Source organism: Melanerpes formicivorus, unplaced genomic scaffold, assembly GCF_026170545.1.
Source record: "Melanerpes formicivorus ecotype bairdi unplaced genomic scaffold, bMelFor1.0.p_v2 SCAF_100, whole genome shotgun sequence".
Classification (NCBI taxonomy): domain Eukaryota; kingdom Metazoa; phylum Chordata; class Aves; order Piciformes; family Picidae; genus Melanerpes; species Melanerpes formicivorus.
This window is the reverse complement of record NW_027142452.1, coordinates 821171-842490: the sequence shown is the minus strand read 5'-3', so window position 1 is coordinate 842490 and position 21320 is coordinate 821171. Positions and strand designations below refer to the sequence as shown.

Below are 21320 nucleotides of genomic sequence, written 5' to 3'. Positions count from 1 at the left end.
CCTTGGGTGATGAGTGCCCTGCTGACAGCCTCAGAGCTTCCAGGCAGCTTCTGCTGCTGGCCAGAGGGAACTGAGCAGGGTGGAGGCAGCCCTGCACTGCCACGGGCTGGGCTGACTGAGCAGGGAGGCTCCGGGGGGGGCACTCACAGCCTAAGAGGAGCTGCCTTCCCCCCCTGCCTCCTGGGGTGTGGTGGGGATGACTGCAATGAGAGTTCCCTCTGCTGGTAACTGCCTGAGCCAGCAGCAGACAGGGCCTGGGACTCTGGAGCCACCAGGAGACCTCTTCAGAGCTCCTCAGCCTGACCTTCCCAGGCTGCACTCCCAGGACTCTGTCCAAGGCACTTCAGCTAAGCTCCTGCTCAGCTCAGCTCCCTCCCTCTCCTGCTCAGCTCAGCTCCCTCCCTCTCCTGCTCAGCTCAGCTCCCTCCCTCTCCTGCTCAGCTCAGCTCCCTCCCTCTCCTGCTCAGCCACATCTCCCTCCCTCTCCTGCTCAGCTCAGCTCAGCTCCCTCCCTCTCCTGCTCAGCCCAGCTCCCTCCCTCTCCTGCTCAGCCCAGCTCCCTCCCTCTCCTGCTCAGCCCAGCTCCCTCCCTCTCCTGCTCAGCCCAGCTCCCTCCCTCTCCTGCTCAGCTCAGCTCCCTCCCTCTCCTGCTCAGCTCAGCTCCCTCCCTCTCCTGCTCAGCCCAGCTCCCTCCCTCTCCTGCTCAGCCCAGCTCCCTCCCTCTCCTGCTCAGCTCAGCTCCCTCCCTCTCCTGCTCAGCTCAGCTCCCTCCCTCTCCTGCTCAGCTCAGCTCCCTCCCTCTCCTGCTCAGCCCAGCTCCCTCCCTCTCCTGCTCAGCCCAGCTCCCTCCCTCTCCTGCTCAGCCCAGCTCCCTCCCTCCCCTGCTCAGCCACATCTACTGAGGCAGGGGCAAACCACAACCCTCCCCTTCAGGAAGTCCTGGGCCAGGCAGCCAGGCTCAGGCCCCAGGGAGGGAGTGTGCCCAGCCCTGAGCTTCCTGGCTGCAAAGGGAGATCACAGCATCCTGGAACTGCTTGGCTTGGAGAGGTGGAGGTGGAGGGGGAGGGGGAGGAGGAGGTGGTGAGCACCTGAAGGGAGGCCAGCCAGTTGGCTGCTCCACAGGCTGGGTGATGGAGAGATCATAGAATCAATGAGGTTGGAAAAGGCCTCAGAGCTCATCAGGTCCAAGCTGTCACCCAGCTCCTCCTGACAACCAAACCTTGGCTCCCAGTGCCACATCCAAGCCCCTCCTGAACACCTCCAGGGGTGGGGACTCCACCACCTCCCTGGGCAGCACATCCCCAGGGCCAATCTCCCTTCCTATGAAGAACTTCCTCCTTCCCTCCAGCCTGAACCTCCCCTGGCACAGCTTGAGACTGTGTCCTCTTGTTCTGGGTGCCTGGCAGAAGAGCCCAACCCCCCTGGCTCCAGCCTCCCTCCAGGCAGCTGTGGAGAGCAGGAAGGCCTCCCCTGAGCAGAGACACCAGAGGGGCTTAGTCTTCAACACAGGCCTTTAATCCAGGAGCTTTGCAGTGGGAGAGCTCTCAACACAGCAGAGAGGCTGTGCTGCTGCTCCCCCCTGGGCTCAGCCTCCTCCAGCCAGGGGCCTGCAGCTCTGGCCCTGGCCTGCCTTTGGGGCCTCTCTTTCCCTTACTACAGACCTGAAGCTTTGCTTTGGTCTCCTGTTAAGGCAAGAATGTTTTGTGCTGCTGCTGGGATCCAGCAGTGCAGCTTGGATCACAGGCAGGGGGAGGGGGAGACAGAAGAAGGGAAGAGAAAGAGAGAGGAGAGGCCTTGGTTACAGCTCCACCTCAGGCAGTTCCATGTTGAGACAACTCAGTACTCAAAGCCAAAGCTGAACCAAGAGCCAGCCAAGGGCTCCCCCCTGGCATTACCTATCCTGAGGCCAGCTCCAGAGCCCAGTCTGGAGGCACAAGACAATAAGTTAGAGTCCATGGCAGCTGCAGAGCCCAGGCAGTCCTCAGTGGGAAGTCTTCTTCGCTCCCTTCCCGAACCTGGCATCCAGTCCAAGGCCTGCAGAGACACCAGAGCTGATTGCTCTGCCTGGGGGCAGGGGCCTGGGCAGCAGGCAGCTCACAGGGCACTGACTCGCTCTGGAGGAGCAGCTGAGGGAGCTGGGGGTGGGAGCAGAGGAGGCTGAGGGAGAGCTCCTGGCTCTCTGCAGCTCCCTGAGAGCCAGGGGGGGGTGGGCTCTGCCCCCTAAGTGACAGGGCAAGAGGCAATGGCCTCAAGCTGCCCCAGGGGAGGCTCAGGCTGGGCATGAGGAACAATTTCCCTGCTGCCAGAGTGGTCAGGGGCTGGCCCAGGCTGCACAGGGAGGTGCTGCAGACCCCAGCCCTGGGGGGGCTCAAGCAGCTGTGGCCATGGCACCTGACCTCAGTGGCCATGGAGGGGCTGGGCTGAAGGGTGGAGAGGGTGACCCTGGGGAGCTCTTCCACCCCAAACACCTCCAGGGGTGGCCCTGGGGAGCTCTTCCACCCCAAACACCTCCAGGGGTGGCCCTGGGGAGCTCTTCCACCCCAAACACCTCCAGGGGTGGCCCTGGGGAGCTCTTCCACCCCAAACACCTCCAGGGGTGGCCCTGGGGAGCTCTTCCACCCCAAACACCTCCCTGACTCTCTGCTTGGGGTGTGGAGGAGCTGGGGGCTGTGCTCCCCTTCCAGCTCCTCCACTGGGAGTGCTCCAGCAGCAGCAGGGTGCTGTGCCCACTGCCCTGCCCTGGCTCCCAGCTCAGCCTGCACAGGAGGGAGGCCTCTGGGCTCTGCTGCCCAACTCACCCAGGAACACCAGGATGGTGCCCACCCACTGCAGGCTGCTGATGGGGTTGGCAAAGAGGATGACAGAGGCCAGGATGGTGAAGAACTTGCGAGTTGTGGTGATGATGGAGCAGGTCAGGGGCCCAAAGTACACCACAGTCATGAAGATAAAGCTCTGCAAGACACAAGCAGGCAGCCCCCTGGCTGGGCAAAGCCCCCCCAGAGCACAGGGCCCCAGCCTGGGAGGGGCTGGAAGGCAGCTCCTCCACCCCAGCCCCACTGCTCCAGCAGGGCTCCCACAGCAGCCTGCCCAGGAGCAGAGGAGGAGACTCCACCACCTCTGGGGGCAGAGCCTGCTCCAGGCCTCCAGCTCCTAACTGCAGCTGGAAAACCACCAGGCCAGAGCTAAATGCTGCTCCCAGCCCTGAGCAGCTGGGCAGGAACTGAGCCCAGGTCTGCTCTGAGGGGTCCTGTGCAGGACAAAACCACCTGCAGAGCACAGCAGGGGCAGAGCAGGGCCAGGAGCAGAGCAGGGCCAGGGGCAGGAGCAGAGCAGGAGCAGAGCAGAGCCCCCAGGCTGGGCAGGCAGCCCTGAGCAGCCCTGGGGGTCACCTACCTGCCCCAGGGCACTGGTGAGGCCGAAGAGCAGGATGCTGTAGATGATGCTGGGGTAGCGCTCGGTGAAGCTGAGGAACTCCCACAGCTCCCCAGTGAAGAGAATCCCTGCAGGGCAGAGCAGAGGAGGGGCTGGAAGGCACCACACAGAGCATCTCCTGCCAACCCCTGCCCCAGGGCCCCCTGCCCCCAGCCCAGGCTGCCCCAGGCCTCACCCAGCCTGGCCCTGAGCAGCTCCAGGCAGGGCACAGCCTCAGCCTCCCCTGGGCAGCCTGGGCCAGGCTCTCCCCAGCCTCACTGCCAGCAATCTCCTGCTCCTCTCCAAGCTCCCTCTGCCCTCTCCCAGCTCAGATCCATTGTCCCTCACCCTGGCACCCCAGGCCCCTGTCACAAGCCCCTCCCCAGCTCTCCTGGAGCCCCTTCAGCTGCTGCAAGGCTGCTCTGAGGTCTCCCTGGAGCCTTCCCTTCTGCAGGCTGAGCAGCCCAGGAGAGCTTCCCCAGCCCTCTGACCCTCTTTGTGCTCTCCTCTGCTCCCCCTCCAACAGTCCCAGGTCCTTCCTGTGCTGGCAGCCCCAGGCCTGAGCTCAGGACTCCAGGGGCAGCCTCTGCCTGGGAGGTGATTTAGGAGGAGCTGCTTGAAGCCAGCAGCTGAGCCCCCCAGGGTGGAGAGGAGCAGTGATCAGCTCCTGGGTGATCAATGAGGGCAGCAATCAGTCACTCAGTGCAGAGCTCAGCCTGAGCAGGCAGCTCCTGGGCCAGGGCAGCAGCAGCAGCAGCCCAGGGGCAGGGCAGGGCAGGCTGCAGGGGCAGGGGCAGGCTGCAGGGGCAGGGGCAGGGCAGGGGCAGGCTGCAGGGGCAGGCTGCAGGGGCAGGCTGCAGGGGCAGGGGCAGGCTGCAGGGGCAGGGGCAGGCTGCAGGGGCAGGGGCAGGCTGCAGGGGCAGGCTGCAGGGGCAGGGCAGGCTGCAGGGGCAGGGCAGGGGCAGGGCAGGCTGCAGGGGCAGGGGCAGGCTGCAGGGGCAGGGCAGGGGCAGGGCAGGCTGCAGGGGCAGGGGCAGGCTGCAGGGGCAGGGCAGGGGCAGGGCAGGCTGCAGGGGCAGGGGCAGGCTGCAGGGGCAGGGGCAGGCTGCAGGGGCAGGGCAGGGGCAGGGCAGGCTGCAGGGGCAGGGGCAGGCTGCAGGGGCAGGGGCAGGCTGCAGGGGCAGGGCAGGCTGCAGGGGCAGGGGCAGGCTGCAGGGGCAGGGGCAGGCTGCAGGGGCAGGGGCAGGGCAGGCTGCAGGGGCAGGGGCAGGGCAGGCGGCAGGGGCAGGGCAGGCGGCAGGGGCAGGGGCAGGGGCAGGGCAGGGGCAGGCTGCAGGGGCAGAGCAGGCTGCAGGGGCAGGGGGCAGGGCAGGCTGCAGGGGCAGGCTGCAGGGGCAGGCTGCAGGGGCAGGCTGCAGAGGCAGGGGCAGGGCAGGGGCAGGGGCAGGGCAGGCTGCAGGGGCAGGCTGCAGGGGCAGGGGCAGGGCAGGGGCAGGGCAGGGGCAGGGCAGGGGCAGGGCAGGGGCAGGGGCAGGGCAGGCTGCAGGGGCAGGGCAGGCTGCAGGGGCAGGGGCAGGGCAGGCTGCAGGGGCAGGGCAGGCTGCAGGGGCAGGGGCAGGGCAGGCTGCAGGGGCAGGGGCAGGGGCAGGGCAGGGGCAGGGGCAGGCTGCAGGGGCAGGGCAGGCTGCAGGGGCAGGGGCAGGCTGCAGGGGCAGGGGCAGGCTGCAGGGGCAGGGAGAGGACCACAGAGGGAGGACACCGAGGCTTGAGCGGCGCCGCGGCAGCGCCCCCTGGCGGCCGGGGGGGAGAGCTGCAGCCAGCAGGTGCCGGCCGCAGGGCAGAGCAGAGCAGAGCAGAGCAGCGCAGCGCAGCTCCTCCCCACCGGGCGGCCCCAGCGGCTGGGCCTCCGGCAGGGGGCTCCTTACCGGCCCCCAGGAACAAGGTGGACCAGAGGTTGACGTTGAGCATCATGTGGTTGGAGCCTGTCTGGTAGTGAGCCCTCATGTGGTCCTGGGCCACGCCGGTCAGGCCGTCCAGGGTGAGGGACAGCAGCTGGGGAGAGAGCAGGCAGCACAGGGCAGCTTCAGCCCTCACTGCCGGCCAGGAGCCCCAGGCAGCTCCCTGGGCAGTCACACAGTGCAGGGGGCTGGAAGGGAGCCTCCAAGGGCATCCTGCACCCCCCCTGCAGGCAGCAGGGACAGCTCCAGCCAGGGCAGGCTGCCCAGGGCACAGCCAGGCTGCTCTGGAGTGCCCCAAGCACCTCCCAGGGCAGCCTGTGCAGGGCCTCCCCAGCCCCACTCTGCAGAGCCCCCTCCTGATGTCCATCCTCAACCTGCCCTGCTCCAGCTCCCAAGCTCTGCCCCTGCTCCCACCCCCTCAAACCCCACTGGCTCCAGGGGAGCATTTCCACCCCAGCAGCAGGGTACAAAGGACACTTCCTTATCTGTGCTGTGACCTCCTGGCCCTCCCTGTGCCAGCAGGGCTCAGCAGGAGCAGCTCTGCCCTCCCTGTGCCAGCAGGGCTCAGCAGGAGCAGCTCTGCCCTCCCTGTGCCAGCAGAGCTCAGCAGGAGCAGCTCTGCCCTCCCTGTGCCCTCCCTGTGCCCCCAGGGCTCAGCAGGAGCAGCTCTGCCCTCCCTGTGCCAGCAGAGCTCAGCAGGAGCAGCTCTGCCCTCCCTGTGCCCTCCCTGTGCCCCCAGGGCTCAGCAGGAGCAGCTCTGCCCTCCCTGTGCCAGCAGGGCTCAGCAGGAGCACCTCTGCCCTCCCTGTGCCCTCCCTGTGCCCCCAGAGCTCACCAGGAGCAGCTCTGCCCTCCCTGTGCCCTCCTGTGCCAGCAGAGCTCAGCAGGAGCAGCTCTGCCCTCCCTGTGCCCTCCCTGTGCCCTCCCTGTGCCAGCAGGGCTCAGCAGGAGCAGCTCTGCCCTCCCTCTGCTCTCCCTCTGCCCTCCCTGTGCCCCCAGGGCTCACCAGGAGCACCTCTGCCCTCCCTGTGCCCCCAGGGCTCACCAGGAGCACCTCTGCCCTCCCTGTGCCCTCCCTGTGCCCCCAGGGCTCACCAGGAGCAGCTCTGCCCTCCCTCTGCCCTCCCTGTGCCCTCCCTGTGCCCCCAGAGCTCAGCAGGAGCTTTGCTCTGCCCTCCAGCCCCTCCCCACACCCCCAGGGCTCACCAGGAGCAGCTTTGCCCTCCCTCTGCCCTCCCCACACCCCCAGAGCTCAGCAGGAGCTTTGCTCTGCCCTCCAGCCCCTCCCCACACCCCCAGGGCTCACCAGGAGCAGCTTTGCCCTCCCTCTGCCCTCCCCACACCCCCAGAGCTCAGCAGGAGCTTTGCTCTGCCCTCCAGCCCCTCCCCACACGCCCAGGGCTCACCAGGAGCAGCTCTCCATAGCCAAAGGGGTGCTCCTCAGGGGCAGCCCCCCTCTGGGGCTTGTAGAGGAAGAGAGCCACCCCAGCCACGATCAGCAGGACGCAGAGGAACTTGGCCAGGGGATATCTCTTGCGCAGCAGAGTCACTCCCAGCAGCATGACTGCAGAGAAGCAACAGCAGCAGCTGCTGCCAGCAGCCCCACTCTGCCCCACACAGCACCAGCCAGGGGGCAGGAGGAGGCCCTGCCCCAGGGGGCAGGCAGCAGAGGGTCCAGGGCTCACCTGGGATGGGTTTGCAGGACTTGCCCAGCACCTGCCAGAGACAAAGCACCTTCAGCCTCCAGCACAAGGCAGCCCCCTGGCTGGGTGCCCAGGCTGGGGCAGGGCCAGGGGGGCCACAGGGGGTCAAGCCCACCCTGCTGCCCCCCCCCACTCAACCCCAGCAGGCAGAGTCAGAGAAGGGTTTGGGCTGGGAGGGACCTGCCAAGGGGATCACCCAACCTCTCTGCAGGCAGCAGGGAGAGCCTCCAGCAGCCCAGGCTGCCCAGAGCCCTCCCCTTGAGCACCTCCACTGCCAGGGCCCCCAGCACCTCCCTGGGCAACCTGCTGCAGTGTTCCACTCCCCTCCTGGCAAGGACAAAATCCTCACCCCAGGGCAGCTGCCAAGCTCACACTGAAGCCTCCCCAGCCCCAGCTCCCAGCCCCAGCTCCCAGCCAGCCACTTCCCATCCTCTCCAGGGCCTGCTGCTCCCACTCTGAGCTCTCCCCACCCCCAGCACTGCCTGACCCCAGCAATACAGCCCCAAAACCTGCAGCTACAGGAAGATCAGCACCAAACCCAACCTCTCCTCCCCCCCCTCCCCAGTGCTGGGTCACCAACTGGCTCCTGCCTGCTTTTGGGGTGCCCTGAGGGTTAGGGGGAGAGCAGAGGGCTAAGTTTTGAGGGCACCACCCCCTCCCCCCCGCTCCCCACCTGGGTGGGGTAGCTGACAAACTGCAGGGCTGAGTTGCTGGAGACCATGGCACCCAGGTAGGAGAGGGAGCAGGAGGCGTAGAGCCAGCTCCGGGTGCGGTCTGCCTGGACAGCATCGAAAAACCGGATCACTGGGGAGAGACAGAGGGAGAAGAGCAACAACAGCAGCAGAGGAGGGAGGGTCAGGGAGGCTGCAAGGAGAGAAAGCCACCGCGAAGCACCTGGGAGAGCAGCACCGAAAAGCACAACCGCAGGCGGCGCTCTGCGGCGAGAGGGACTCCGACCGAGCCCCCCCCCCCCCCCCCCCCCCCCCCCCCCCCGGCTTCCAAAGGGTAACGGAGCCCCCCCGCCCCCCCCCCCGGCTTCCAAAGGGTAACGGAGCCCCCCCGCCCCCCGCGGGCAAGCAGCCCCGGCGCAGGACTCACGGAGCTTGGCGAAGGCAGCGTTGATCACGCACTGGATGAAGACCAGCGTCAGGGCGTACCGGAACCGCTCCTGCTCCGCTCCCTCCCCGTACCGGCCCCGGGTGCTGTCACAGCCGGGGGGGGACGCGGTCAAACCCAGCGGAGAGCACCGGAGCGGCTTCTCCGGGGCACAACGGGGGCGGGCGGGACGGGGCGGGACGGGACGGGACGGGACGGGACGGGACGGGTTCCCCCCCCACCCCGCTCGCCCCCTGCCCGCCCGGTCCCTCGCTCACATAGTCTCCTGCAGGATACCGTAGTAGAAGTAGCAGGCGAAGACGCCCAGGAAGCAGACGGGCAGGCGGAGGCGCTCCGGGAACATGGCACCGTTGGCTTTCGTTCCCATGGCGGCGGCAGCGCGGCCGCTCAAGGCCGGGGCCACGTCCAGCACCACATCCCGCAGCGAGCCCGGCGGCGGCGGCGAGGGCTGCCTCATACGCCCGACCTGCGCCCGCCCGCCGCTCAAGGCCCCTCCGGCCTGCCCGCCACAGTGCCGGACCCGCCGCGGCTCGGGGGGGGTGGGCAAAGCTGGGGGGCGAGCGGGAGCCTCCAGAAGAGGCACGAAGAGACCCTTCGTGGCTACCTCGGTGCGGCCTCCCCCGCGGCTCCGTTGCGGTTAGGGCGGTGGGGCACCCCTCGGAACAGGCAGCGCTCGGGGCAGCTCCATGCTGGGGTCCTTCGTTGAGCGCGGCCACCGAGGTGACGCACCCCGACGTGGAGCGCGGGGATCGGGTGCGCGCCGGGGGCGGGGCTAAAAGGGGGTATGTGGTTGGCTCTCGTGCCGCCGTCAGCGCCTGGGGCTGGCTGTGCGCATGCGCAGGCCTGCAGCGCCGCGCAGGTCCTACCGCCCGCCCGCCCCGGCCCCTGCCCCGCAGCCCAGCGCTGCCCCGGAGCTGCCGAAGCCGGCGCCCGAGGGGCTGCAGGAAGGAGCCGCTTACGGCCGGAGGTGTTTCCCTTTCCCGGCCGCACGGAGCAGCTGTGGTGCTGCTGCTGAAGGAGGCAGAGCCTCCCCCCGCGGAAGCAGCGCAGCTGCTGCCAGCCCCCGGCCCGGGGGCTCAGCCTGCGCCCTGCTGCCCAGCCCGGGCCGGGGGCTCAGCCTGCGCCCTCCTGCCCAGCCCGGGCCGGGGGCTCAGCCTGCGCCCTGCTGCCCAGCCCAGGCCGGGCCGGGGGCTCAGCCTGCTCCCTCCTGCCCAGCCCGGGCCGGGGGCTCAGCCTGCGCCCTCCTGCCCAGCCCGGGCCGGGGGCTCACCCCCAGCGCTGGCTCCTAGAGCCAGCAGCCCTTCTGCTGCCCCCGAGGCCCTGCTGCAGTCTGCTGCTGGAGCTCCTCTGGGTGGAAGAGACTCTCCTGCTCGAGTCCAGCCCCGAACCCTTTGCTGCCAGCTCACTTCCCAGCCCCAGCCCTCAGCACCACAGCTCTGACACCCCTCCAGCGCTGGGGCCTCCACCCCTGCCCTGGGGTGCCTGTTCCAGACCTTGACAACCCTCGGGGGAAGAAATTGTTCCTCAAGCCCAACCCCAACCTCTCCTGGGGCACCTTGAGGCCATTTCCTCTCCTCCTGTCCTCTGGGAGAGCAGACCAAGACCCTGCCTCCCCCCAGCTTCCTCTGGGGGGGCTGGAGAGAGCACTGAGCTCTGCCCTCAGCCTCCTTTGCTCCAGGCTGAACACCCTGAGCTGCTCCCCCCCAGCCCTGCTTCTTCCCCAGCCCCTTCCCTGGCCCCCTCCCCCACCTTCCTTCCAGACCCTGCTAACCTCTGCAGGCCTCCAGCCTCCCTCTCCCTTGAATCCCAAAGAACTCTTTTGAGTGCCTGAAATATTTATTTTGCTTCCTTCTAGCTGGCAAAAGCAGCAGACCCCAACCCCTCCTCAGGACCCCCCCCAACCCCTCTCTGACCAGAGGAGCTCCCAAGCTGCCCTCTCTCCTCTCAGCTCTGCCCCCCAGCCACAAAAACCAGACTTCAGCACAGCTGCAAAAATAGTGTCTTTGGAAGAAAATAGAGTTTCTACATCTGGGTACAAGAAAATAGGCCCCAGAAGGAGCCAGGGCCTCGGCCCCACGCCACAGAGCTGCTGCCAAGAGGCTTTGCAGCCAACCCTTCCCCCCTCCCCCCCTGTGCTTTGCTTCCCCCACTCTAAGGCACTGTGCTGAGCTGCCACAGCATCTCACAGCCCTGGGCCAGCCACAGCTCCACCCTCAGAGCCCTCTCCAGCCACCCTCCCCCCGCTGGAGCCAGCCCCAGGCCCCCCAAGGCTCACACAGCTGGCAGCAGCGAGGAGCTTCCCTCCAGCAGCAGCAAACCCCCCTTGGAGCAGGGATCTTTGTGCTGGGACACTTCTGGCTGCCTTCTCCTCCCTGCAGCGTGGATGAGGCACCTGGCAAAGCTCTGGGAGAGCTGGCAGGCAGCTCAGGGCTGATGCCAACCTTCACCCTCAAGCTCTGCAGAGCTGAGCTGGGGGCTCCTACATTTAGTCACCTGCAGTGCCTGCTTCACACAGGCTTGGCTGAGGGGTGAAGGTGTCCAGGGGAGGCTTGCTCAGGGCCTCCCTCCCCTGCTCTGTGCCCTGAGGGAGATGAGTTGCTGAACAGTGCAAGAGGCACAACATCTTCTGCACCAATATCCCCAAGAGCAGCTGTCCTCCAGGCCCCTTCTCCCCAGGGTTCAGCCAACCCTGGGGGCTGCAGAGCTGAAGGGCTGCTGAGGAAGCCCCACCTGAATTCTCCCAGTGCAACCAGTTCAGAGAGCCCTGGAGCAGGAGCCTGCTCCCCTGCCCCAGCACAACACTCACAGAGTTAACCAAGCCAGGCCAGGGAAGTGCTGGGAGCAGGGGAGGGCTCCCTGGGCTGTCCCCCAGCACTCTCTCTGCTGCAGGGAGGAAGCCTCCTGCGCTTCTCGGTCCCAGCACTGCCTCTCAGGTGCTCTGCTCCCCCTAGGCTGGCAGAGATGGATGCCCTGAGGAGCCAGAGCTGCTGGCTGAGCTCTGCCCCAGGCTTCAGACCACCAGGGAGCTGTGGAAGACGACGCTGTCCTCGGGCTGGCTCCGCTTCCAGTGCTCGCAGCTCAGCGCCGGAGGCTCGCAGCCCTCGCTCGAGCTCTGCCCCACGGCATCCTGCCGTGCTCCCAGCAGAGGGCTGGGGGCAGGGGGCTGGCAGGAGGGAAAAGTGCCCATGCCAGGGCTGCCAGAAGCTGGGAAGCCCCTGAAGAGGAAGCCCACGTTTGGGAAGAGAGGCTTGACCAGGCTGACAGGGCAGAAGGCAGAGCCGGTGGGGTTGAAGTGCACTTTGTTCTTGTCGGGGCAGGAGGGCTGGAAAGGCTGCTCAGGGCTGGGGGAGCTGCAGGAGACACACGGGGGGACAGGGTTAGAACACTGCCAAGGACACTGAGCACCCACAGGGAGAACAGCTGGAGCTGAGCACTCAGAACTGCCTGAGCTGGAGGGCTCCTGAGGTGCAGAGCAGCAGGGAAAGCCTCTTCTGGCAGCAGCCCAGCAGGGTGCAGGTGGCAAGGGACCTCTTGGAGATCACCCAGTCCAACCCCCCTGGCAGAGCAGGGGCACCCACAGCAGCTGGCCTAGGATGGCACCCAGGGGGGCTCTGAATGGCTCCAGAGATGGGAGAGTGCAGCACCTCTCTGGGCAGCCTGCTCCAGGCCTCCATCAGCCCTCAGGAAGTTCCTCCTGGTGCTTGGATGAACTTCCTAAGCTCAAGTCTGTGTCTGTCACCTCCTCCTGTCGCTGGGCACCACTGAACAGAGCCTGCTCCCACCCTGTGTTTGCTCCTGGGATGCTCCCCAAGAGGCTCAGCTGCCCAAGAGCTCCCCAGGGCCTGGGAAGGACCAGGAGTGCCAGGATCCTCCCAGGCCTCAGGCTCTGCCCTTCTGCTTTCAGGCCCCAGAGCAGCCAGCAGCTGCTGGAGGCTCCCCCCAGAGGCTGCCCCCTGCCCTCAGGACAGGCTCAGGGTGCAAGCTGCAGCAAGCAGAGGCCTTGGCTGCCCCCAGCCCAGCCCCCTGCCAGGGCCCAGCCCCCCTGCCAGGGCCCAGCCCCCCAGGGGCTGCTGCCACACTCACCAGGCCTCCTCGAAGGCCCTGACCCTCTCGCAGCCCTCGGGAGGTTCCCTCTTGAAGACGTAGCTGTGGTTGGGCCGGGGGGAAGCGGCGAAGGCCAGGACTGGAGAGGGGCTGCCCCCCTCTGCTGGGGAGGCAAAGAGAGCTTCAGCAGGGCCTGACAGGGAGCCAGCAGTGCTCTCACTCACCACACCCCCCCCCCTTCAACCCCTGAGGCTGCTGCAGGGCCCCAAAGCCTCAGCTGTGGAGCTCCCAGCTGGCCTCCCCCAGCGGAAAGCAACCACCCGGGAGGGAGCTGCAGGGGGCACGGAGCTCACTGCCTGACAGCCTCCCCCCTGCCTCAGCTGCACCTCCCAACCAGCCCAGCACAGCACAGGGAGGAGCCACTGCCCAGGGCCTTCCCCAGCCCTGCCCCCCAGCCCCTCTGCCTTCAGCCTTTACCTTTCTCCCTGGGGTCTGGCTGCACCTCCTCCAGCGCCGAGGAGGCCTCTGCCGCTGCCAGCCTGCCTGGGGTGTGGGGAGAGAGCTGGAGAGGCACAGAGGGGGAAGGGGAGAGGGAGAGGCTGCTGCAGCTGCCACTGCTGGGCTCCAGGCTCAGGGACACATCTGCAGAGCCCCTCTGGGCAGGTGCTGGAGCTCTGTGGCCATCTGGGACATCCAGGATCTAAGGAGGAAGCAGAGTGTGAGGAGCGAGGAAGCTGCCAGCAGGGAAGAGGTTCAGCACCTACAGAAAGCAGCTCTTGGGGGGGCAGGACCCAGAGCTGGGGGTGCAGAGCCTCCAGCTCAGCAGCTGTGTGCAGCCAGCAGGATACCAGCCCTGCTGCAGCCTGGGAGGCAGCTCCTGAGCTGCCTGGGATCACTTCTCCCACAGCTGCACAGCACAAAGCAGCCTCTGGGTGCCAGCCCCAGGCAGCCTGAAAGCTGTCAGTGCAGTGTCAGCCACCCCAGGCCCACAGCACCAGGATGTGCTGAGGGAAGCCAGCAGCCACTGGGGAGTGTGCAGAGCTCCAGGCCTCAAGCTAGGCCCAGAGCAACCTCCCCAGGCAAGCAGCAGCCCCAGGCAGGGCCTTAGAGAGCTCCAGGCCTCAAGCTAGGCCCAGAGCAACCTCCCCAGGCAAGCAGCAGCCCCAGGCAGGGTCTGCAGAGGAGAGGACTTCCAAGCCCCCCAAGCAGGTCCAGGGCCATCCTGTGAGCTCCACTCACCCTCAGCAGCTCTTCATCTCCCTGCCCCTTGACAAATGCTTCCTCCAGCTCCTGGTTCAGCCCCTCCAGGCTCCTGTGCAAGCAGGGGCTGAGCCTCCACGTGGGAGATGGAGAAAGGAAGCCTGAAGGACAGTCCTGTGACAAGCCAGAGGGCAGGCAGTCAGGGCTCTGCCTGCAGCAACTCAGCAGCCACAGCCTGCTCCCACAGCTCCCCAGAGCCTCCCAGGAGCCTCCCAGGAAGCCAGGGTGGGAGGGCTGACAGCAGGGCAGGGCACAGGGACACAGCCACAGAATGGGTTTGGGTTGTTGAAGGGAAGGAACCCTTCAGGATCAGCCAGCCCCAACCCCCTGCCATGGGCAGGGCCTCCTCCCACCAGCCCAGGCTGCTCAAGGCCTCCTCCAGCCTGGCCTAGGTTTCCTCCCCAGGCTTCCTGCTGCTGTCTCAGGGTGCACATTCATCTCTTCCCTGTTTTGGTGTCTGCTCTCCAACCAGAGTCTGATGGGAGCCACAGGCAGAGCTGAGGCCTCACTGAGAGGTTAGGAGAAGAGCAGAACACTTCTCCCTCCTCAGACTTGAGAGCAGAGAAGAGGCTGGAGCCTGCCCAAAGGAGTTTGCCCTCCCCCTCCCCAGCAGAGGGGCTGAGGGCAGGGGCAGAGGTGAACCTACCCTGAGTGGGGGCAGCACAGTGTGGTCACCCTGCAGCCGAGAGCCCTTCTGGGCCTTGCTGCTTCTGCTGCTCAGCTTCATCCTCTGCAGCTGCTGCTTCACTCTGGCAACCTGGCAGGGAAAGGCTCAGCTGCAGAGCCAGGCCAGGCAGCCCAGCACCACCACCAGCACCACCACAGAGCCTGCCTTGGCTCTCTCCCAGCCCACAGGGAAGTGCCACAATGGAGAGAGGCTGAGAGTCTCCCCAGCAGCTGCAGGCACCTCCCAAAGGCTGCTCCAGAGCACTCCCAGGGCCTCAGCACCAAGTCCCCCTGTGGAGGGTGGCCAGGAGCCCTTCCTGAGGAGGCTCTGGAGTTGTCTCCTGCCTCCAGAGCATGAGCAAGCAGGGCCTGCCTGGCCCCAGATCCATCACAGCACCAAGCAGCAGTGCCCAGGGCTTCACTGCAGCCACCTGAGCACAGCTGCCTGCTGCAGGAAGCCAAGGAGCTCAGCCTCCAGCTGAGCCACAGGGTGCCAGGCATGGGAACAAAAGGGCTTTGGCCTCCTCTTCCCTAGCATCCTGTCCTCCCACTGCCCTCCCATGCAAAGCAGGAGCCTCCCCCTGCCCCCCAGCAGCTGCCCAGCAGGGGGAGGGGAGGGGGCTGCTTTACCTCTGTGCCCTCCCATGTGCTGCAGGAGCCCCCTGCTGCCCCCCAGCAGCTGCCCAGCAGGGGGAGGGGAGGGGGCTGCTCACCTGGGCCGGGTGCTCCGTGCTCCCCCAGGAGGCAGACCGTCGGTGTGCGCTGCCGCCTCGCCCTGCCGCCGCCTGGCGCCACGCCACCGGAGTCTGCAGGGAGGGGAAGGGGCACAGCTGGCACAGCTGGCACAGCCCCAGCAGCAGCTGCCCACACCCTGCCCCTGCAGCCCTCCCCCCCCCCCCCAAGCTCACACCACACTCAGGGAGGTGCAGCAAGAGGCCAGACCTGGAGGCTGAGCTCCGCGGAGGGGTTGGGCTGGAAGGGACCTGAGAGATGCTCCAGGGCCCTGCCCCGGGCAGGGGGACAGGGACAGCTCCTGGCGGGGCAGGGACAGCTCCTGGCGGGGCAGGGACAGCTCCTGGCGGGGCAGGGGCACCAGGCCTCATCCAGCCTGGCTCAGAGGCCTCACAGCTTCCCTGGGCAACCTCTTCCAGTGCCTCACCACCCTCCCAGAGGAGAATTTCCTCCTAACAGCCAATCTCAGTCCAGCTTCTTCCAGCTTGAGGCCATCACCTGGCTGGATGAGCTCTGAGGTCTTTCCCAGCCTGGTTGATTCTCTTCTGCTCCACCCTCTCACTCTGCCTTCCTCACAAGTCCCTCTCCAGCCCTCTGGGCCTGCCCAGGAGTCAGTGGCTTCACCACCACAAGCACTTGGGGGAGATGAGGGAGGCCAAAGCAGTGCTGTGGAGAAGCCAGGCCCCAGGCAGGCTGCCCCAGGCTGGCTGCCCCAGGCAGGCTGCAGGCACTGAGTGCCCTGAGAGGAAGAGCCCTGCCCAGGCCTGAGAGCACAGCCTGCTGCCCCCAGCGGGAGCCACAGCCACTGCCTGTGCTGCACACACACAGCCCCCAGCCCAGGGGCTGCACACACACAGCCCCCAGCTCAGGGGCTGCACACACACAGCCCCCAGCCCTGCCCTGCAGGGCTCAGCCCCCAGCCCCACAGCTGCTTTCTGGGCAGTGCCTCTGGATGGAGATCAGCAGGGGCTGCTGCTCTGATCAGCAGGGGCTGTGAGCTTCCTGCCACTGAACCCAGCTCTCCCACAGGCTCTGGGATCTCAGCATTCCCAAGGCACACCATCCCTCCCCCCCCAGACATCACATTTCAAGCCCCTGCCATGTCAGTGCTCCCTGCCAGGCCTGTGGGAGGCTCTGGCTGAAGCTTCCATCCCCAGCCACAGGCTGCCAGGAGGTGCAAGGGCCTGAGAACAGTTCCCCTCCTGACCTCCCCAGAGGCTGCTGCAAGAGCAGCAGCTGCTCCCAGCTCCCCTCCCGAGTCACAGGGAGGGCAGCAGCCTCTCCCCTCCAAACAGGCTTTCAGGTCTGTGAACTGCAGGACCAAAGCAGCTTAGCCACAGAGGTGCCAGGGCTCCCCTCCTGCAGGGTCCCAGGAGATTTCCAGGCAGGATTCCAAGCCTTGGCAGGCTCTGGGGGAAGTCTCTCCTCACACAGTGCTCCCCACAGCCAAAGCCACTGGCTGCCTGGGGCTGGCTGCCTGGGGCTGCACTCTGCAGTGCCTGGCAGCAGCAGGCAGCACAGAACCTGCTCTGCTCCATGTGCAGTGTGGCTGCAGAGCAGGGATCCCCCTGCTGAGCTCCTGCAGCCACCCCTAAGCTATCCCTGAGCCTCTCCAGAGCTGAGGAACAGAGCCTGAGGAGGAACCCAGCCCTGCAGCTTCAGCACAGGGCACAGCTGAGCTCATTTCCTACCTCCCAGACCCAGCTGAACAACCCAGAGCTCACTCCCTGGCCCTCATCCCAAGGCACTGTGTCATCTGCTGTCCCAGAAGGCAGCTGAGGAGGAGAGGCAAAGGTCTCAGAGCCCTGTCCCACACCACTGGGGGCAGCTGAGCTCCAGCTGCTGCACCAGCTTCTCCTCAGCTCCCTGTGGAAGGCCCTGCTTGAGAAGCTGCTTCCTGCAGCCTGCTGTGAGCTCTGCACAACCCCCTGGGGGGTGGGGTGGGGGCTGACACAACCCAACCCAGCAGGCAGGAGAGATGCAACTTGCAATAGGAAGGCCTGGAAGCCCCAGAGCACAAACCTGTCCCACCTCTGGCAGGCAGAAACAGCAGGGCAGGAGGAAGTTACAGAACCTTTTGTACCAGCTGTGGCCAAACCACTTCCTCAGAGCAAGGAGGGAGCCAACAAGCAAAGAGAAACCACCACCCTGCTCAGCACAGGCAGATAAAAGCCCCCAGGCCCCAAGCCTGTGTGGGGCTGCCAGCCTCCCCCCCTCCCCCCCAAGCACCTGCAGCTCCAGCCCTCACTCAACCACCCTCTGATAGCAGATCTGCAGGGCCCTGCAAAGCAGCTGATCAGCAGCTGAGTGAGGAGGGGAGGGAACAAGTGCTGGCTAGCAAAGCCCCAGGTCTGGGTGAGCAGGAAGCCAGAGGAGTGGCAAAGCCCCGGGGGGGCTCAGGGGGCAGCTTTGGGTCTACCAGGGAGGGTTTCACTGCCAGCTTTCAGCAGCCAAGCCACTGGGGCACACAGAGGGGGTGGTGTGTGGGGAGGAGGAGATCACTGCTCCCCCCAGGGGCACCTTGCAAGGTGAGATTAGCATCTGCAAGGCAGCTGCAGAGGCTGGGCCCAGGCTGAGCTCCCACCCTGCTGCCTTCCACCGTGGGGAGCAGGAGGTGCTGCTCTCCTCCAAGCCTCTCCCCCAGACTGCTCAGCCCCTGAGCAGGAGGGTGAAGTGCTCCCAGCCCTGCTGCTGAGGGCAGAGAGGAAGAGTGTTGCTTCCCTGCCTCAAGGCCTGCCAGATTCCTTCCCTTCCTTTCCAGCACGCCCTCTGCCCTCCCTCTGCAGCGCTCCTGGCCCCCTGCAGCCCAGCCCCAAGCAGGCAGAACAGTGTGGGAAAGGACAATGGAAGCTGGAAGCCAGGGGAGAATTTCCTGCAAGCAGCCCAGTCAGAAACTGGGGAGCAGCAAAGGTCCCACAGCAAACTGCCAGGGCTTGGATGTGCCACAGGAACGGCTGGAGCCAAGGGCTGCTGCTCTCCCTCCTCTGCAGGCAGGCAGCTGCTGCCTGCTCTCCCCCAGCAATATTTACAGGTTGCTAAGAGTTCCTGGAGGTCTGGAGCCCTCCCAGGCTGCAGCAGAGCTGCACTGCTCCTCCCTGCTAGCAGGGCCTTCAGCACAGCACCCCTGCCTTCTCCCAGCCCCTGCCTGTCACGTAAGGGCTTGGCCCAGAGCTGCAAGCCAGGGGGAAAGCAAAACAACCATCCAGAAGCATGGAGCCAGCAGTGGAGGGGAAAGCCAGAGGCCATCTGCCTCCAAACAAGGCCAAGGAAACTCCTAACACTGCCCCACAGTGGAACCCACTGAAGTTGAGAAGCAAAAAGGGAAGGGGGGGGGGGGGGGGTAATCCCTTCCTAGAACCTTGCAGCTGGACAGAAGGAAACTGAACCCTCCCTGCTCACCCCTGGGCCAGCTCTGCATCCCTCTCCTAGCCCAGAGACCCCCCCAGGGCAGCCTGGAGGTGAGTGTACCTGGGTGGCTTTGTCATTCATGCAGGAAGTGGCAGCTCCTTCGGCATCCTTTGGCCACTGCCCCAGCAGGTAGGAGCCCACGAGGGTGTCGAGCGAGGAGGTGCGGCGCACCCGCGGCTGCCAGGGGCAGGAGGCCTTCTCCAGGGCAGCAGCACAGGGAACACTGGCTGAGAAGAGGGCACAGAGAAGAGCAATCAGAGCCCCAGAGCCAGGATCTCAGCAGCAGCCACCACAGCCAAGGAGCCCACAGCCACCGGAGGCACTGCGGCGGTGGGCGGCAGGGAGCGTGGCCTGGAGGTGCTCAGGGCCTGGCTGCAGGAGGCCTGGAGCAAGCTGGGCTGGGGGGAGGGTCCCTGCCCAGGGCAGGGGGGGTTGGAGCTGGGGGATCTTGAAGGTCCCTTCCAACCCAACCCATCCTATGATACAGCCTGGAGAAGTCCACTGGCTTTAGGGGAACCAGAGGCTTCCAAGAGGCTCAGTGAGCTCCCACTCTCCCAAGGCTGGAGGGAGGAGAAAGCTCTTCCCAGGCAGAGAGATTGGCCCTGGGAGGTGCTGCCCAGGGAGGTGGTGGAGTCCCCAGCCCTGGAGGGGCTCAGAAGGGGCTTGGATGTGGCACTTGGAGCCATGGCTGAGTCAGTCAGGAGGAGCTGGGTGAGAGGTTGGCCTTGCTGCTCCCTGAGGTCTTTTCCAACCTGATTGCTCCTGTGAGGCTCTGCTTGCTGTGGGTGCTTTGGAGTCACAGAATGGTCTGGGTTGGAAGGGACCTCCTGAAGCCATCTGATCCAAGCCCCCTGCAGGCAGCAGGGGCACCCTCAGCTGGATCAGGTTGCCCAGAACCTCACCTTGAACAGCTTCAGGGCTGGAGCCTCAGCCACCTCTCTGAGCAGCCTGGGCCAGTGCTCCACTGCCCTCCTGGTGGGGAGCAGGGCATGGAGCTGGGCTGGGGGCTGGCAGGGGTGGGCTTGGGGCTGCTGATGAGTGGAGTCCCCATCCCTGGGGGGGTTCAAGGGGGGACTGGATGTGGCCCTTGGAGCCATGGCTTAGCCAGGAGGAGCTGGGTGCTAGGTTGGGCTTGCTGAGCTCTTTCCCAAGCTCTCTGATTCTGTGGTTCTGGGGGCAGCAGCTCCTCCCTGCCCAGCCCCAGGGGCAGTTTGGCTGCTCCAAGCAGCAGCTCTTGAGTGGAGTGGGCCAGTGAGGGCTGGAGGGATGCCTGCCCCCCTGCCCCCTGGGGCAGAGCCCTGGTGAAGTCATCACCATGAGACTGCTTCTCCAGAAGCAGAGATGTCCTTGCAGCCCTCAAGGGGCTCCTTGCTCAGCTACATTATTCAGTAAGGGTGGAAGAGACCTCCAAGATCATCAAGCCCAACCTGTCAGCAGGCCTCATGGCTGGAGGAGGGAGGAGCCTGCTGCCCACTGCAGGCTTGGACTCAGGACCTTCTCATCAAGGGGTTTGTGCACTACCAGCTGAGGCACAGCTGCCTGAGCTGCTGCAGCTGCTACCCCCGAGTCAACCCCCCAGCACAGCCCCAGGGCATCAGCCCTGCAGAGCACAGCACTGCCACCCTCTGTGGAAGGCCTCCTCTTAGTGCTGAGCTCACCTCACCCCAACCTCCTCCCAGGGGGGTGTGGGGAGCAGTGAGGTCTCTCCTCAGCCTCCTTTCCTCCAGCCTAACCAACCCCCAGTGCCCCCAGCTGCTCCTCACCAGCCCTGCCCTCCAGAGCCCTCAGGAGCCTTGCCCTGGACCTGCTCCAACACCTCAATGTCCTTCCCAGAGTGAGAGGCCCCAGAGTGAAGCCAGCAGTTGAGAGGTGGCCTCTCCAGTGCCTTGCCCTGGTCCCTGCTGATGCCAGCAGAGGAGCTGTGGCCTCCCCTGGTGCCCTCAGCTGCCCCCCTGCCTGCCCCCACCTGGAGCCACTGCTGGAGCTCTGCTTGGAACAATCTGGTTTGCTTTCAAGCAGCACCCAGGAGCCCCAGGGGCTGGGGGGGTGCAGGGGGTGCCCTGTGTGAGGGTGCAGAGGCTGCTGCTCAGCCCAGTGCCTCAGGCCCAAGGAGGAGGGGGGCTGAGAGGCAGCAGGGCAGGGTGGTGTCCTCTTCACTGCTCAGGGCTATCATCCTGCCTCCACACAGAGCCAGCACAGCTGCCACCTGGCCAGCAGCACTCCCCAGCTGACAGAGGGGCAGGCTGGGGCCCCTGCCACCTTCCCTGTGCCCCTGGGGCTGCTGCAGATAACAGAGCCCTCCCCTATCTCCAGCAGCCATCCAGCTGCAGCTCCTGCACCAGGCTCCCCTGCAGGCCCAGCAGAGCCTGCTGCAAGGGAGGAGCTTACAAGCAGCAAGTCACAGCCTGGAGAGAAGGCTCCAGGGGCACCTCAGAGCTCATCTGCTTCATCCTCCCCACCGTGGGCAGGGCCAGCTCTCAAGGAGGCTCAGCTCACCCAGCCTGGCCTTGAACACCTCCAGGCAGGAGGCAGCCACAAGCTCTGGGCAGCCTCTCCCAGAGCCTCCCCAGCCTCAGGCTGAAGGATTTCTGCCTCAGCTCCACTCACTCTCACCTTGCTCTGCCTCAGCTCCACTCACTCTCACCCTGCTCTGCCTCAGCTCCACTCACTCTCACCCTGCTCTGCCTCAGCTTCACACCATTCCCCCTTGGCCTGGCTCCAGACACCCTCAGGAGGAGTCCCTCTGCAGCCTTCCTGCAGGCTCCCTTCAGGTCCTGGCAGCAGCTCTGAGGTCCCCTCTGAGCCTTCTGCAGGCTGCACAGCCCCAGCTCCCTCAGCCTGTGCTCAGGGCAGAGCTGCTCCAGCCCTTGGCTCATCCTTGTGGCCTCCTCTGGGCTCTCTCCAGCAGCTCTGTGTCCTCCTCCTGCTGGGGGACAGCAGACCTGGAGGGGAGGTCCCAGCAGGGCAGAGCAACCTGGGCAAGCAGCATGGGCAGGACTCCCACAGGATCCCCTGTGCTCCA

At 66.1% G+C, this 21320-nt stretch overlaps 2 protein-coding genes across 8 annotated transcripts in view; both read right to left on the bottom strand.

The window, feature by feature from the left end:
• Nucleotides 1–1493: 1493 nt before the first annotated feature.
• SLC35B1 (solute carrier family 35 member B1) lies at nt 1494–8806 on the bottom strand. 2 transcript variants are annotated; one of them, XR_010990833.1, is made up of 10 exons: nt 8446–8660; nt 8171–8274; nt 7746–7876; nt 7055–7085; nt 6776–6933; nt 5337–5463; nt 3394–3500; nt 2799–2952; nt 1896–2034; nt 1494–1731 (listed from the first exon to the last, which is right to left on the bottom strand). XR_010990833.1 is itself a non-coding variant. In XM_068166328.1 (9 exons), exons 1-9 carry the CDS (start codon nt 8643–8645, stop codon nt 1982–1984), a joined length of 1065 nt encoding a protein of 354 aa, XP_068022429.1. In that variant the 5' UTR covers nt 8646–8806; the 3' UTR covers nt 1494–1981. The 2 variants fall into 2 exon arrangements, 1 of the variants encoding a protein (XP_068022429.1); XM_068166328.1 differs by having other exon boundaries at nt 1494–2034; nt 8446–8806.
• A 1364-nt stretch (nt 8807–10170) lies between these two features.
• Nucleotides 10171–21320, bottom strand: part of FAM117A (family with sequence similarity 117 member A) — a 37598-nt gene continuing 26448 nt past the window's right edge. For 4 of the 6 annotated variants that reach the window (XM_068166359.1, XM_068166358.1, XM_068166360.1 and 1 more), the window contains 7 exons: nt 18359–18525; nt 14872–14964; nt 14139–14249; nt 13472–13606; nt 12710–12932; nt 12272–12395; nt 10171–11538 (listed from right to left, as the gene is read on the bottom strand). In XM_068166359.1, the coding sequence (XP_068022460.1) occupies nt 11199–11538; nt 12272–12395; nt 12710–12932; nt 13472–13606; nt 14139–14249; nt 14872–14964; nt 18359–18379 (1047 nt within the window). In that variant the 5' untranslated portion in view covers nt 18380–18525 and the 3' untranslated portion in view covers nt 10171–11198. The remainder of the gene's footprint in view (nt 11539–12271; nt 12396–12709; nt 12933–13471; nt 13607–14138; nt 14250–14871; nt 14965–18358; nt 18526–21320) is intronic. The other 2 variants (XM_068166356.1, XM_068166357.1) reach the window with 2 other exon arrangements.